At 41.1% G+C, this 17,506-nt stretch overlaps 1 protein-coding gene across 1 annotated transcript in view; it reads left to right on the top strand.

The window, feature by feature from the left end:
- The first annotated feature begins 1,266 nt into the window (after positions 1 to 1,266).
- fmn2b (formin 2b) overlaps positions 1,267 to 17,506 on the top strand; it is a 61,071-nt gene continuing 44,831 nt past the window's right edge. The window contains exons 1-3 of the mRNA XM_081600538.1: positions 1,267 to 3,168; positions 5,361 to 5,593; positions 10,375 to 10,553. Of these exons, the coding sequence (XP_081456664.1) occupies positions 1,634 to 3,168; positions 5,361 to 5,593; positions 10,375 to 10,553 (1,947 nt within the window). The 5' untranslated portion in view covers positions 1,267 to 1,633. The remainder of the gene's footprint in view (positions 3,169 to 5,360; positions 5,594 to 10,374; positions 10,554 to 17,506) is intronic.

Below are 17,506 nucleotides of genomic sequence, written 5' to 3'. Positions count from 1 at the left end.
AATGTCAACAAACCGACATACAACAGCACACTGCTCATCATAAAGAAATGAGAACATATTGGTCTCAAACTGGTTTTACTTAAAGGAGCAAATGTATAAATAAAAAAGGAACACAAAATAGCATGTGTATTTTTAATGGGACATTCATTTCCAATATCTTATATCAGCTGCTGTTTGTTACTCCTGTTGTTTTAAATAACTGATTCCAAACTAAGCACTTAATTTTCTGTTTTCAACTTTAGTCAGTACAAATCATAATCACAAGTACCTTATAAAATTGACATTTAAATTTATTGTTAAATATTATTCTAAATATAATTTACAATGTATGATAAAACTGCTGCCTAAACTTAGAGTTAAACTGATGCATTAAATTGAGCAAGGGCTTTTCCTTTTCTCAAAAGTTAACTTCTCCTCTGTCTTCCCATTGATGCAACACCATAAGATCTTGATACAAACGCAGCCGAAGGATCAATGCCGTTTTTGCTGGTGTCTTCTTATGTTTTATCCTTACTCATAATTGGATAGGATTTCAAAGAGTAACTTTACTCAAAAGAAATTCAAGTAAAAGTTCAGGTTTTATAAACAACTTAAGGTTATAGACAACTTGTAAATCAATTTCTTTTTACATTGTGAAGTAATAGTTATAGGCTATTTTCTGCATTATCCACATAAGTGACTATAGTACTTGTATATCGCAGCCATCGCTTCATCCTGTGCAGAGTCCCTCAAGAACTGTGTTTTGACTGGTTCCAAACATAAATATAAAAATATTTATGTTTTATTTGTTTTGGTTTGCAAAATCAGCCCTTCAAAAATCAGTGATCTGTTAGGCTAGCTAGGCTTTTACGTAGCCTCGTATAAAATGTACACATTTTATACAATCAGCTGAATATAACAGTGTTGCATAATTATTTGGAGTGAACTGGCCTTTATGTAATTGAATCTGAATGTGACTACACATAACTAGATGGTAATCAAGCTATAATTTGAACAGAATTTTTACTCAGTTGGATTTCATAGAGATTGGATATATTGTGCTTTTGCTCACATTTGGGACCGGTGGAATGGTTTTCAAAAAATACATTTATTTTGTGCTGAGGGTAACATTTTAAAAACCCTAAGCTTCTCTTTTGGACTATGGATAGAACATGTAGAAAGATGCCGGAGAATCATGGGAAATGTAGTTAGACTGTGAAATTAGCTGCAGTGGCAAGTGACACCGCTGAGGACTGGGCTTTGTTCCCACTCCAGTTGCTGCACAATCCGTTAGGTCTGCCTCCCTGTCAGAGCTCCAGGGAGAACATAGAGCTGGCGTCATCCTTTCGGCAAACCAAGAGAAGGAAGGGGGAGGGTAAGACAGAAATGGGTAGGAGAAGGAGGGTGCTGTGTGTTTCTACCGCATCAGCGCCAACATCACTGCCTTCGTCACCGGAAAACAACAAGGACTGACTAGCTGAGACTAAAGAGAAAAATTACTGTTAACAGTAGCAAATCTCTTTCCATCAGATACGGATTAGGCCACTGCGTCTTCACCTTCCTTAGCCAGAGGCATCATCTCCCGAGAGAGAAAGAGGTCTTTTAGGCATGGCTTGAGAAGAGAGGACAACAGCCATCGCTCCATCCTGTTAAGATGGGAAATCAGGAGGCAAAGCAAAAGAGAGCAGCGGCTTCATCGGGTAATGGAAGCTACCCTTCGCTAAATGAAGGATGGAGGGAAGGAGGAGGGGATTTGACAAAAAGGGGGGGCAAGAAACTCGGCAAGCAGGGAGGTAAAGGAACAAACAGCAGTGGAGGAGGAGGGACTCATGGCACTGGACCAGGAAAAAAACGAAATAAATCTGATTCCAAGTCCTCCGTTTTTTCCCTCCGAAAAAGGAAGATAAACCTGAAAGGCTCATCAATACCAGGTTTAAATGAAGATGAATCTGCTTCTCAACATGATGATCTGGACAGCACCAAAACACCTGACCTGTCTGCAGATGAGCTAGGACACTCAGATTCTGAGGCTGCATTTCCTGAAAAGAGAAAGAAACCAGAACAGGAAAACAGGAATAAAGACAGAAGAGAAGAGGAAAAGTCACACGTGCAATTGAAAGCCTCAACAGAAACCACATCACCCACAGAAGAAGCAGGACAAAAGGGGGGTAGCTCAGGATCGGACACTGATATATACAGTTTTCATTCAGCAGCTGACCATGAGGATTTACTTGCAGACATCCAGCTTGCTATTAAGCTACAGCATCAGCAGCAACATGATGGGAAGAACACAATCTCAGAGGTACATGAAGGTGGAGTGGGGGACCTGAATTGGAGAGCAGCAGAGGAATGGACTAAGAAAAGTAATGGGGTGGAAAAAGAAACTCATCAGGAAGTGGTTGGTATGACCCCAGAATTAGAGGTAGGCTCTGATGCACTATCATTCCTAGAGACAGAAAGTCATGTTTCTCTCAATCCCACAGACTCGCTTCCAAAACTGTCAAGTAGTGAGACACACCTGTCCTTTCATACAGAGATAAAGGGACAGGGGGAGGTCCAGGAAGGGCTGGGGCCACCAAAGTTAAGTACGAAGAAGATGAGAGAGGGACAAGCCTTTCTTTGTATTGCTACAGACCAGCATGTGGACATCTCCATGGCAACTGGAAGTGTGACAGTCAGCCCAATCACTATGGCAACCTGTGACAATTGTTCACCTATAGACTCAAGTGAAGGTAAATGTCTTGGAAGGATGGAGGAGTTCAGTCCCCCTCCAGTCAGCAACAGTAAAAGTACTGAACATGCAGAAGGACTTGTGTTTGATGAAGGTGATGGTCAGTTAGGCTCAGGTTCCAGTGCAGAGTCCCTCGAGGACTGTGTTTTGACTGGTTCCAAATCCAATCAATGTGATGCTTCCTGTAATGGTTCCTCACCCTCTGACCAGCTCTGCAGCAGGGGCAGCATCTGCTTTATCACACTGACGCCCCAGGGGAGCCCAAAGTTGGCAAAGCAGCTCTTCAAGTCCACCCATTCCTCCAACTTTTATAGCCATGTGGTGAAATCCTACCCCACTATCTTTCCATCCTACATCAAGACCACTACGCGACAGCTCAGTACCCCAGGACACTCCCCAGCTTTGTCTCCTTCCCACAGCCCACTTTCTCCACGGAGAGCCCATCTTCACAATCGCAGGTACATATACTACTCCTCATGCTTGTCATTTAATGTTTTTTCATATTTGTACTCCATTTTGTGTTTTTACAGAAAATTATCCCAAAAATTAGACTGCACATTTATAATCAGATTCTTAGTTATTTATACAAAGTAATGTAACTGAAACAGATTTTCAGAATTATTTTAGGATCCAATCTTTTAAACTATGGAATAGGCAAACAATAATTCACATCGTCACTTCATTAACTGTACATCAAATTGTTTCTAATGAGATTTGAGAAGATTAACAAGATCAAATTCAAAAAATACTTTGAGATCCCAAAGGGAAAGTAAATGTTGTAGTTCATTAAATCTTCTTCACAATTGTAGATTGTGATGGTTGTTGGCAGGAAAGATCTGTAGTGGTCTGTACTACAACACATTTGAAGAAGCCTCTGACTGAAGACACTTTGTTTTTCCAATACAGTTTTATGAAGAGGATGGCCAGGTTTGTCCATAAAGTTCTTGATTTTATGGTGAATCCTTCTTTGCATCATCATCTTCAGTTGATTATTTTTTTTTTTAACAAATTAACGTTTAAAAAAGCATGTAAAAATTATGTTTTTCTTGTGAACAAAGTGATAACTAGTTACAGAAAAGTTAAGCCCACCCAATTGTATTATCAACAATCTTATCAGTCTGGTTAAATAATCTATCAGTAATCAGTCTAAATGGCCACTGACTTATGGAGTCCTGATCAAATACTTGATTGAATGGAATAAAAGTGTGTCTTAATGGTCAGAGGTCATCGGCAAGGTCATAGCAAGAATGTTAATTTCCCTGGTCAGTCTCTGGGCAGGTTGATGTAATCAAGAATGATTTATGAGATTATGAAGTGAAAAGCCAGTTTTAGTAATTAATTGCATCCATGTCTGATAAGTTATTATACAGATGTCACTAAACCAAAGCAAACAAAACAATAAACAATTCACAAAACAATTTCTTTGCCTTCATCAATAATGAGTACAAATCTTCTAATTTATCAGTCACATTGTTTCCAAATGTGCAAATATTTGAAAACTAGAACATGTTATAATCTCATTTGGCAAACTGTGAGCATCACATATACAATATCACACGCACACCTTCCACATGAGGTCAGCTTCAGCTCTTGGTGTTGACCATCTCCACGTGTGCTGGAATCCAAACGTTCCCTCATTTGTTCAGTTGCGGTGACTTTTGCTTAGACCATTTTCCAAGCATAACAAACATCCTTTGAGTAGTCAGACATTACAAGAGAAATATATTTTTTAAATAATTTTTTTCAAAATTACAGTGTTGGTACCTAATTTGAAGTTGAATATTTAACTTTTACATTCAATAATTAACCAGTTAGTAAAGTCATATACAGTTATCTGATGAGAAATTAAGTCAAGAAATAAAACATAAACAAACATCAAATAGAAATAACTTCAAAAGGACTTTCCAAAAGGAACTGAGTGAATATTGACTCAATAAAAATAGTCTTGGTTAAGAAAGATGGCTTTACCAATACCTATCACTACAATAGTTGCTCAGAAGCAAAACTATAGACAAACTTTGTTAAAATTTTGAAAGGTTAGATGGCAAACCAATAAAGGCTTTTAAGAAGGTTTTTATTGGCTCTACTGGCCGTTACTTTGCACTTTTCAGAGGAAAGTGGGTTTTGAGAGAGGGGGACCACATGCAGCAAAGGTCATCAGGCCGAGATTGGAACCTGCGATGGCGGTGTCGAGGACTGAGGCCTCCACACAACCACACAGACTCGCTTCCAATGCTGTCAAGTAGAGAGACACACCTGTCCTTTCACACAGAGATAAAGGGACAGGGGGAGGTAAACATCCAGGGTCATTATCTCTGCATAACCTGTAAAGCTCAGGCAAACAGTCTGTGGAATAAACACTTTTTGAGTTCTGTCTGATGCCATGGTACAGGGTGTAAAAATGTGTGCAAATCATTTAAATTTACAAAAATATTGCTACAGGTAGATTGTTGCCTATATTTCTTGCTTTAAATATGAGTAAAGACTAAAACAAGACCTTTGCACATCACTATGATGTCTATATGAGAACTAGTGTTTCCAAAATAAAGGGAATTTTTTTAAACAAAGGGAATTCTTCCACAAAAGTAATAGACTGTTGAACTGTATTGAAGCCTACACAGAAGTTAACCAGAAACATAAATGTTGACAGGATGGTGGCTGGAGAACAAGAAACTCACAGACAACGGTCACTTAGCCTTACTGGGACTCTAAGCCGATCAGCTGACTGGACAGAGGAGCTTGAAAAGAGGCTAAGAGGAAGAGAAGTGAATGGAGGGGAGTATCTGATGGGCTACAGAGGAGGAGGCAGTCAACCTATCTGTGCTACCAGAAGATCCTCATGTGGACAGGTCTCCCTCTGTGCTTTTCAGGATGTCTTCACAGGTGAGCAAAGAACATGCAACAGTAAAATGTTGAGAAGTCGTCACTTTTTTACTTTAACAAAGATAGAAGAAGCAAGATAATCCCAGATGTTCTTCTGTTGATGTAGTATTGATGTTGTACAATTAACTTAATATTTCAAAATAATGACTGAACTAAACTAACCCGATCTGTTCATAGTGCACTTCATCTGCCTCAATTTTGGTATTTATTTATGTCTGTTTCAATGTTTTCTTCATGTCAAGGTTTCTACAATACATGAATTTTAATTTTTGGCCTCGTTTTCAGCCTAGTATTATTGGGTCATGTGCCACATTGAAGTCCACCTGCTCCCCCATTAAATTGTCTATTTGCAAGTGAAAATGTGTCGGAGTAATACTTTTGTAATTAACTATGGCACCATGTATTCTGACCACCATGTTTTACTGTGTCCATAGTCTTTTCTGGGTCATAGGTAGAATTGGTTTTCCACTACACTTTAAATGTTGCTTGTTGGTAGTGAGGTTAATTGGCATACCAGATAAATAAAAAAAATAAAAAAAAGAACGCCCTCCATCTTAAAGAATTAGCAGCATTTAATTTTCTCTAGGAAAACAAAGTTACACAAGCCAGTTTCTTAGTGAAGTCAGTTATACAAATCAACTGGTTTGTTTGCAAACCCGGCTATTGGAGATCCAACCCTTATCAGAAACCCAGAGCCACACCAAGCCGTATGTAACAGCCGCTCTTCTGTGTGGGCTAGATTTGTGAAGTGCACAATCTATAGCTGTTCAATCAAAAATGTATCTTATATGACCTGTGTATCTCTGCTGCTCCTACATAGTCACCATATTCTTACTTCATACTCATAGTTGGTCCTCTAATTAAATCAACAGATTTAATAGAGAATCTGGCTGTAAGTCTGTGACCCAAAAACTTACAGTTTGGGTCACAGCTGTTAAACTTTTGCCAAAGAGCCAATGACCTGCAAACTTTAGCTGTGTCTCTGATTCAGAACACCTGAATAAAATTAATCTTTAACATCACACTGTAGAACTTGACTTCAGACTGAAGATGCACTTTTGGCGTTTGAGTCAGGTTTGGTGAATAAATGATATAAGCTGCAGTAAACAGGCCCTGAATGATTATAATTTAGCACTACTAGTTTAGCCGAAAGGCCTGAACTACGAGTGGGTAGGTTTTCAAATAGTCATAGCCTTTTCTTTTTTTCTTTTTTTTTAGCAGATAATGGACTGCGCATGGCTGTGTAAGATATTCAATGTCTGAGATACAGTTTTAAAACCTAACCACGATTTAAACTTCATTATTTTATTCCTGACAGGCAAGGGCATAGGAACAAGTTTATCATTGGGGGGGACATATATCGGAAACCTGACAGATCTGTAAATATAGCTTGAGCAAAAATGTCAAACAATGGTGTCATCAATGCGTTACTCTAATCTGACCCCTTGTAATGCGTAATCTGTATTACAACTGATCCAATAATCCGATTAAAGTTATGTATCCAAGTCACTGTGTATCATTATATTTGTAATTCTTTTTAGAAAACACATATTGTTGCTTTCTTCTTTTTCCGTGGGGAGATACGTTTCATGCGTTACACCAGCATAGCCGTGGGAACAGGAAGGGACGGGAGGGACGGGAGGGACGGGAGGGACGTGTCCCCCCAATGTTGGAGGCAGGTGCATTTGTCCCGCCCAATAATTTCCTTTTTGTTGTTTAAAGTGTGAGCAATGGCTGATCATACTCAACCACTTAACATGTATATTATATTATATATTCAGAAGAATTACAGTGCTAGAGTATAAACCGGTTTTAATTTTTAAATTAACTAAACTAATTTACTGTGAGAAAAGCAGGTCAGGGAAGACATAGGAGAGTTTCAGGGTGTGAAGATATAAAAAATATATATATAAATTTTAATAGAACCAGAAAGGACAACAGGTGAAGACTGATGTCAGGTTGATTTTTTTTGTGTTACTTTTCAATATATTTTTCACTATTTCCACACTATTTATAAGTGTAATGGTTAGGAGACAATAGGAAAAGGGCTTGAGGAGAGGTTTAAAAATAAATGAGTGAAAACTTTTGCTGTAGGAAATGGGTTATGTAGTAAATAGAGTTGTATGGTAACATATACATCTGAAAATCGGTTGTTAAAATTGTCATTCTCTATGATAAAAACATACTTTTTATATCTAGTTAATTCACATTCTGATACTGTACATTGCTGTAGTGTCTGTTATAAATACACAAATCCATGCAGGATCATCAGGAAACAGAATAAGTAACTATGTCATCCTTGGTAATAAATTAACTACACTATATATCATATGTGTGTAGGCCTGTCACAATAACACATTTTGATGGACAATAAACTGTTCCAGAGGTTATTGTGACAAACAAGAATATTTCTGTTTTGAGATCATTTTTAAGTAATACAATGGCAAAATAATAATGCAAGAACACAATCTGAAAGGTCAGTAAGCTTTAAACTATAATGGACATTTAACACTGCAACTGGAAGAACATTTCAAATATCCAAAGATAAATAAACAAAACAACAAATAAAATTAATTTTGAAGTGTTTGTAAATAAACTTGTCCTTCAAAAAAAGACCTAGTTGAGACCAAAACACCGACCTGAAAGTTTTTATCATCCAATTTTTGGTAGAAAGAGAGGGGGGAAAAAGAGAAACGATAAATCATGAAAATGGAAATTATTGAATTTGTTTAAATTTATCATGTGATTAATTGATTGCTGTGACAGGCCTGTATGTGTGTTTATCATCTCAAGGTGGCCAACTTCCCCAAAAACATCTTCCATTTCCATCCATCCATCCATTTTCTTGCACCCTTTGTCCCTCAGTGGGGTCAGGAGGTGCTGGTGCATCTCCAGCCAACGTTTCGGGCGAGAGGCGGGGTCACCCTGGACAGGTCGCCAGTCTGTCGCAGGGCAACACAGAGACACACAGAGACACACAACCATGCACACACACACTCACACCTAGGAACAATTTAGAGAAACCAATCAACCTGACAGTCATGTTTTTGGACTGTGGGAGGAAACCAGAGTACCCGGAGAAAACCCACCATGCACAGGGAGAACATGGAGACTCCATGCAGAAAGACCGGGGCTGGGAATCGAACCCAGAACCTTCTTGCTGCAAGGCAACAGCTCTACCAACTGCGCCACTGTGCAGCCCATCTTCCATTTCCTTTTCAACAAAATGACTTCCAGGATGAATACTCACTTTATCATCTGCCTCACAATTAGCAAGATAAATACTCTGGCACAAGCTAGGTTCCAGATTCTGATATATTTTATTGGTCAAAATACATTTGGTTGTTGGTCAAAAATGCATTGATAAAAGTTGACTGGCAATTGAACTGGTTCTGCGTCTTTCTAGAGTAAAACATAGCTGGTAAAATGGGACTCAGCAGTTTTAAACTCAGTACAGTAGTTTGACCAACAAAAATAAAATCTAAAAAATACTTTGTTCTTGAATAAATCTCTAGATCAGTGCAACAGTTTGCCCAACAAATATAATTAAAAATGATGCTTTTCACATCTAACAGACACCTTAGCTCCTCACAGTCAACTCTGTGTGCCATCTCACTTCCCAGCCCTGCATTCACTAACTTCACTTTTCAATTTCCAGTCAAACATGAGCCATGGCTCTCAAAAGGTTGAAAAACACAAACTGTTGCAAAAAAAACCAAAATGTTTTTTTAGAGATGTGCCGATCAGGTTTTTTCCTGCCGATACCGATCACCCATAAGGGGTCACATAATTATTATTTTTTAAATCAAAAGCCCTACCGGTTACATCATGTGGAAAAAGGAACCATGAACTCACCTTAATTTAGACAAAAATTAGTTTTTAATAACTTTTTCCAAGAAAAAAACAGGCATTGTGCAAATTGTACTGCTATCAATAATACTACCTTCAACAGACTGATAACATATAAAGGCTCTGAAGAGGCTAAATAATGCAAAGAGCCAAAATAAAACCTCTCAACATTGCCAAAAAATTCAAGAATAAAACTTAACATTCAAAGGCAAAAACAGGATCCATTACAATAAACAATCCTGAGTTACTGAATGAAAACTTCCTGATAGCATGGCGGCTAGCTGATTACTGCTAGTTCTGAGTGGCTGTTTCTGACTGAGCGGAGTAATTATGCAGAACATAAATGTAGAATCTAGTTTTTTTTTTCTCCTGTTATTTCAGCCACAAACATTTCATTAAAATATTTACTGTTATGTGTTTCTATCTCTACCTCACTCTGATTCTCTGGGTCTTGATGTCCCTGCATGGATTCATGGATTTATAACAGACACTACAGCAATGTACAGTATCAGAATCTGAATTAACTAAATATAAAAAGTGTTTTTATCATACAGAAAGGGAATTTTAACGATAACCCATTTCCTAAAGCAAAAGTATGCTTGTTCATATTGGTAATTGCTCTTACAGCTGGCGTCTCAAAGCTTTAGAAATGGCTTTATTGACTGTTGTATGTGAATAACTTCATTAGTATTTGCATTTATTTTCACTGAGTCACTGTTTTTTGAAATCTTTTAGCCTTTGTTTTGGTTTTTGGTGGCTTGTTGACATAACTTAAGGAGGGCTTTTGAAGCAAATCATGTTAAGGGCCACAGACCATCTTTGCCTAGAACTGAACTAAAACATAAGAAATTTAAGGTGATTTACAGAATGTAGTGGCTTTAAATATTCACAAAGTGTTGTTGTTTTGCCCCGTGTATTCTGCGACTATGCAGGTCGCACTCTTCTTGAGAAGCTGTTTTTGCAGCAGCAGCAGGAGGAGACAGAAGAGGCCGAGAGGCTCTGCTCCAAGATCTTGGCCATGGGTCTCCTGCTTCCCTTCACTGACTGCTTCAGAGAACAGTTAGGCGGCAGCACGGCTCAAATTTCATCCACTGCATCAGCCAAGTTTGACGTACGTACTTTTATGTTTACACATCTTTTTGACACGTTTCAAAATTCTCTAAGGGTTATGTGTAATTTATCATCACTTTATCAGCAACAGTGCCAATCCCATTTGGCATTTAAATATTTACTAGACACATTCACTCATGATGGGTATGAATATCAGATAATTCTTAAAAAATTAATTTTGTATTAAAGCCATGTTTTCTTCAAGGAGGATTTATCATACAACATTTTTAAGTTGTATGTTAACAACTTGTATTCAGAAAGTTAGGAATAACCACTAAGGGTAATTTGGTGACTTTGCCAAATTTTTTTGACCTGCAAGAAAATGTGCAGGTCAAATCAGACACCAAGTTGTTATAGGTGTCTGATGGCATTTTTTATTGCATCCCCCAGTTGCTTCCAATCTTCTACCATATAGCTTTATGGACTCAATACACTGGAGGCGATGTCACCCCCTCTCCATGGATGTCCTATGAAACTTGTGTGATGAGGTGACAATCGATTCCTGTCCTCCAGCCGATCGGTGAAATTTGTTCATGTGAAATTTCAAGCTTGTAGATATGCATACGCCACAGCAATGCAATACCATCCATCCATCCATCCATTTTCTTGCACCCTTGACCCTTAGTGGGGTCGGGAGGGTTGCTTGTGCCCATCTCCAGCTAACGTTTCGGCCAAGAGGCGGGGTCACCCTGGACAGGTCGCCAGTCTGTCACAGGGCAACACAGAGACACACAGGACACACAACCATGCACACACACACTCACACCTAGGAACAATTTAGAGAAACCAATTAACCTGACAGTCATGTTTTTGGACTGTGGGAGGAAACCGGAGTACCTGGAGAAAACCCACCATGCACAGGGAGAACATGCAAACTCCATGCAGAAAGACCTGGAATCGAACCCAGAACCTTCTTGCTGCAAGGCAACAGCTCTACCAACTGCGCCACTGTGCACCGGATGCAATACAAAAAGTTAAAAATTGTTCAACGTTTGTCATCGCTGTCTTCACTATCGAGTCGTGTGTTGGGTTCAGCCAGAGTGGCAGGAACCTGGCGAGTCTCTCTGTCGTTTGCCACTCCCTGTGTGTCAAGCGCATTAGAATTGAGCTGGAGTTGAAAATCTTAAAGGTAGTTCACATATTTAATTGTCCCATTCAATTCCTTGAATACACCATCAACACCCACAGCAAGATGCCAACTCTATCATGCTTAACATTTGGTATAATGTTTTTAGCTTTGAAAGAGTCACATTGAGGTCTAAAATATACTTCTTGTCATTTGGCCACATTGCTCAATTCTAAAACATGTTCATGAGGTTAAGTCAAGCTTCAAAGTATAGGGTTTGGAGCACATTATTTATTTGACATCTAAGTGAGGAAAATAAGTATTTGAACACCCAGCGCGACATTGCAAGTTCTCCCATTTAGGAATCATAGAAGGATCTGAAATGTTCATCTTAGATGCATGTCCACTGTGAGAGACATAATCTAAAAAATAAAAAAAATAAAAAAATCCGGTTGTCACAATGTATGATTTTTTACATGTATTTTAGTGTTGTGGTTGCAAGTACAGTATTTTCTGGACTATAAGGCGCACTCTCAATTATGGGGTCCATTTCTGTATTTAACCCATACAAATGGTGCACCAAATTATAAGACGCATTGTAAAACATGCGGTCAACAACACCAAAAAAAAAAGGCAACGGAAACAAAACAGTAAGTTTAGTTGAACTTTATTCGACTATGTAACAATACAGTCACGTTATTTTTTATTCTTCTTCCACAAATCCATCAAAGTCCTGCTCTTCTGTATCTGAATTGAACAGCTGGGCAATTTCGCCATCTAACATGCCAGGTTCCCTCTCATTGTTGGAGTCAGTCTCGTTGCCAGGTGGCTGTTCAGCAATGATGCAGCTTTTAGGTGCGCCTTATAATCTGGAAAATGCGGTAAGTAATTGAACACTTGCCAATCAGCAAAAATTCTGGCCTTCAAAGCCCTGTTAGTCCTCCTCTAAACAGGACATGTCCACTTCACTTATTCTTCTTAATTAGAAGCACCTGTTTGAGGTCATTAGCTACATAAAGACTCCTGTTCACCCTACACAATCAGTAAGACTCCAACTACTACAACTACTACCATGGCTCAGACCAAAGAGCTGACCAAAGGCACCAGAGACAAAATAGTTGTTTTATCGCGGGAACAAATGAAACAAGTGAGCACATAGTCTTACAGGGATGTAAGACTTTGTCAAAGAGATTGTTTGGTTTATGCCAGAATGACATGGAAATTTGGTAGTACAGGTTCAATGAGTAAGACGAGCTCTGATGAAAGAAAGGACATAGAGACTGTCGGGTGGTATGTTCTCAGGTTCGGTCTGTTGAGCTGCCAGTACCTGGCCTCTAATTTCCCCAAAAAAGGGCTCCAATGACAGTGGTGGAATGATGGTGGCAGCGAGTGTGTCTTGATTGGGGGAAAACTGTCTTGAAAGTGCATCTGGTTTGGTGTTTTTGGACCCAGGCCTGTAAAAAATTGTAAAGTTGAATCTGGAGTGAAAAACTGACCAGTTGGACTGACTCAACCTTTTGGTTGAGTCCCAAAAGGTTGAAGATAGGCTAGGTTTTGTTCAAACAATGGGATGTTCAGCCCACTCCAGCCAGTGACGGCATTCATCAAAGGCACATCTTTATGGCAAGGAGTTCTCTATCGCCTACATCATAGTTTTTCTTAGTTGATGAGAGACGGCAGGAGGAGAATGCACAGGAGTGTAGTTTGTCATCAGCTGGTGAAATCTGTGACAGAACCGCTCCAACCCCTGAATCAGAGGTTCCCACTTCAGGAATAAACTGTATAGATCACATCTGTCAAACACAAGGCCCAGGGGCCAAATGTGGCCTGCCACAGCTTTTTATGTGGATTCTAGACTTTTTTTTTGAAGGTTTTGTTGGCTCTAGTGGCCTTTATTTGAAAGTAGCGGGGGTAATGAAAGAGAGGGGAGACATGCGGCAAATGTCGCCAGGCTGGGAATCGAACCTGCAACCACTGCCACGAAGACTAAGGCCTCGATACGTGGGTTGTGCTTTGCCCCTGCGCCACCACAGCACCCAAGGTTCTAGACATATGCAGTTCATGTATTGGAGAAATAATTAAATGTTGATGACATTTGAGGATATTTGTAAATGCTTTTTGTGGAATCCTTTATGCCCAGCCTCACTCAGACTCTGCCTCCAGTGGCCCCTGGGTAAATAGAGTTTGAGACCCCTGATCTGGAATGAAACCCTCCAATCTCTGGGGACGAGGTCGCCCAGGTGGTCAAAAAGCTCCTCGGTGGCAGGGCCCCGGGGGTGGATGAGATCCGCCCGGAGTTCCTTAAGGCTCTGGATGCTGCGGGGTTGTGTTGGCTAACGCGACTCTGCAATATTGCATGGACATCGGGGGCAGTTCCCCTGGATTGGCAGACTGGGGTGGTGGTCCCCCTGTTTAAAAAGGGGGACCGGAGGGTGTGCTCCAATTACAGGGGGCTCACACTCTTAAGCCTCCCTGGTAAGGTTTATTCAGGGGTTCTGGAGAGGAGGGTCCGTCGGATAGTCGAACCTTGGATTCAGGAAGAGCAGTGTGGTTTTCGTCCTGGTCGTGGAACACTGGACCAGCTCTACACCCTCAGCGGGGTCCTGGAGGGTGCATGGGAGTTCGCCCAACCAGTCTACATGTGTTTTGTGGACTTGGAGAAGGCGTTCGACCGTGTCCCTCGGGAGGCCCTCTGGGGGGTACTCCAGGAGTATGGGGTACCGGGCCCTTTGATACGGGCTGTCAGGTCCCTGTATGACCGATGTCAGAGTCTGGTCCGCATTGCCGGCAGTAAGTCGGGCTCGTTTCCGGTGAGAGTTGGACTCCGCCAAGGCTGCCCTTTGTCACCGATTCTGTTCATTACTTTAATGGACAGAATTTCTAGGTGCAGCCGAGGTGTTGAGGGGATCCGTTTTGGTGGCCTTAGGATCGCATCTCTGCTTTTTGCGGATGATGTGGTCCTATTGGCTTCATCGGAACGTGATCTGCAGCTCTCACTGGAGCGGTTCGCAGCCGAGTGTGAAGCAGCCGGGATGAGGCTCAGTGCCTCCAAATCCGAGGTCTTGAGCCGGAAAAGGGTAGAGTGCCTTCTCCGGGTCAGGGGGGTCGTCCTGCCTCAAGTGGAGGAGTTTAAGTATCTGGGGATCTTGTTCATGAATGAGGGAAGAAGGGAGCGGGAGATCGACAGGCGGATTGGGGCAGCGTCTACTGTGAAGCGGGCGCTGTACCGGTCCGTCATGGTGAAGAGAGAGCTGAGCCAAAAAGTGAAGCTCTCGATTTACCGGTCGATCTACGTTCCCACCCTCATCTATGGTCATGAGCTTTGGGTCATGACCGAAAGAACGAGATCACGGATACAAGCGGCCGAAATGGGTTTCCTCCGCAGGGTGGCTGGGCTCTCCCTTAGAGAGAGAAGCTCGGTCATCCGGGAGGGACTCAGAGTAGAGCTGCTGCTCCTCCACGTCGAGAAGAGCCAGTTGAGGCTCGGGCATCTGGTCAGGATGCCTCCTGGACGCCTCCCTGGTGAGGAGTTCCGGGCACGTCCCACCAGGAGAGGCCTCGGGGAAGACCCTGGACACGCCTGGGAACGCCTTGGGATTCCCCCGGAGGAGCTGGAAGAAGTGGCTGGGCCTCCCTTCTGAAGCTGCTGCCCCCGCGACCCGACCCCGGATAAGCAGAAGAAAATGGATGGATGGATGGATGGATGGATGGATGGATGGATGGATGGATGGATGGATGGATGGATGGATGGATGGATGGATGGATGGATGGATGGAATATTGATCAACGTGCTCCAACTCCTCAATTTGGGGTCGTCTCTCGAACTACACCAATAACAACGCAGCAGGCCAATGCCATACCATTTGTTACACTACTTGCCAGACTCCTAATATTATTCAATTGGAAGAGAGCCGCTCCTCCGTCTCATAAGAAGTGGATGGTAGATGTTATGTTCCATCTGAAGCTTGAGCATCTGAAACATACAGTCAATGACTCCATTCAACAATACAACATTACCTGGCAGCCATTTATTTTGTATTTTGCCACAGAGTCCTCCTGAGTATATAGCCCTCCCAGCCACTCCGACCCCGCCTCCCTTCTTACTAAATATGTGATGTCAGCACCAGTTGTCATTTTGTTTTTGTTTGTTTCATTGATGTTGGCAAGTTATTTCCGGTTTGGTTTGCTGTGGTGCAAATCCCCACTTGAAAGGGATCGTTTCTACTGTGAAGTCTGAACTGGGTTTCACTCAAAGAGCCTTTAATTTAGTTGACTCATCTTTATTTTTTGTATGATGGTCCATATAGCACATATAGCATAGCCCATAGCCCAATAGCCCATAGGTGAAAAACCTCAAAAGAAACAGAAACACATCTATTACATTCTTAAGTTAACCAGATAAATACATTGTGAATAATCAGATTTCTACCCCTTTAAACCAATTATTTCAAAATAATAAATAGCAAATGGATAAATGATGAAATTAAGTCTCTGAGGAGAGTATGCCGCCAGACTGAACGTTTATGGAAATCTACTAAATTGGAGGTCCATAGGCTGCATTTAAAGGACTTAATATTGTTCATAAATAGGAGGATTGAGGAGGCCAGGGCAAGTTATTTTAAATGTCTAATAGCATCAAATAAAAGAAATCCTAAAGTGCTCGTCGATACTATCAGCTCTCTTGTGTCACCTGTTGCTGTAAATCATCATAACTCGACAATTAGCTGTGACGAGTTCTTGGATTTCTTCATTGATAAAGTTAAAGTAATAAAGGACAGCTTGCCGCCTTGCCATAGTTTACAGCATTTTGAACCTCCCACTCAAAGCTGGGCCTCATTTGAGCCCGTTACTGTGGAAGACATCTTCATCATCATCAAAAAAATGAAACCGTCCTCTGGTACTTTAGATGTTCTCCCTTTTAAACTGTTTATGAGGGTTTTTGATTCCATTGGGCCCTATATTACAAAAATGTTTAACATGTCTTTGCTTAGTGGTGTGTTTCCTCGTCTTTTTAAACATGCCATTGTGGAGCCACAGTTAAAGAAACCGGGACTGGACTCTTTTGAACTCAAGAATTTCCGGCCAATATCCAAGATTCCTTTCTTGGCCAAAGTCCTGGAAAAGGTGGTCTGCATCCAACTTAGATCATTTTTGCAGGCGAATGACATTTATGACACTTTTCAATCAGGGTACCGTGAGTTTCATTCCACTGAAACAGCCCTGTTGAAGGTGTTTAGTGATATCATGATAGCAGCGGACACCGGTAAATGTTCTGTGCTGGTTTTATTGGATCTGTCATCGGCGTTTGACACAGTGGATCATGGCATCCTGATAAACAGCCTCCAACATTTGGTTGGGATGTCGGGTTGCGTTTTGAAATGGTTCACATCTTACCTGGTTGGTAGAACTTTTAGTGTGTCAGTGGGAAATGTAGTGTCTGATCCTGCAGGGCTCTTGTGGGGTGTGCTGCAGGGGTCGGTCTTGGGACCTGTTCTGTTCCTGCTGTACCTACTTCCTCTAAACAGGGTCATTCAGAAGTTTAGTGAGGTGTCCTATCATCTGTATGCCGATGATCTTCAATTGTACTGCTCTTTCAAGCCTAGTGAGCCGCATAAACTTTGCACTCTCACTACTTGCTTGGCCGAAGTGACAAAATGGTTCACTGAAAACAGCCTATTATTGAATTCCAGTAAGACCGAGACCTTGATTGTTGCTCCTGACAGTGCTGTGCCTGGAATTAAGCAGCACCTTGGAAACTTGAGCTGCACAGTTAAAAGCAACCTGCGCAACTTGGGTGTCTTCATGGCTTGTTAGGAATAGTTTTTTCCAAATTCGGAACATTTCTAAACTTCGTAAAATGGTGACTTATGGTGAGCTTGAGATGATTG

The sequence above is a fragment of the Poecilia reticulata genome, chromosome 19 (genome assembly GCF_904066995.2).
Source record: "Poecilia reticulata chromosome 19, P_reticulata-male-v2, whole genome shotgun sequence".
NCBI lineage: Eukaryota > Metazoa > Chordata > Actinopteri > Cyprinodontiformes > Poeciliidae > Poecilia > Poecilia reticulata.
This window is presented reverse-complemented; position numbering and strand designations above follow the sequence as displayed.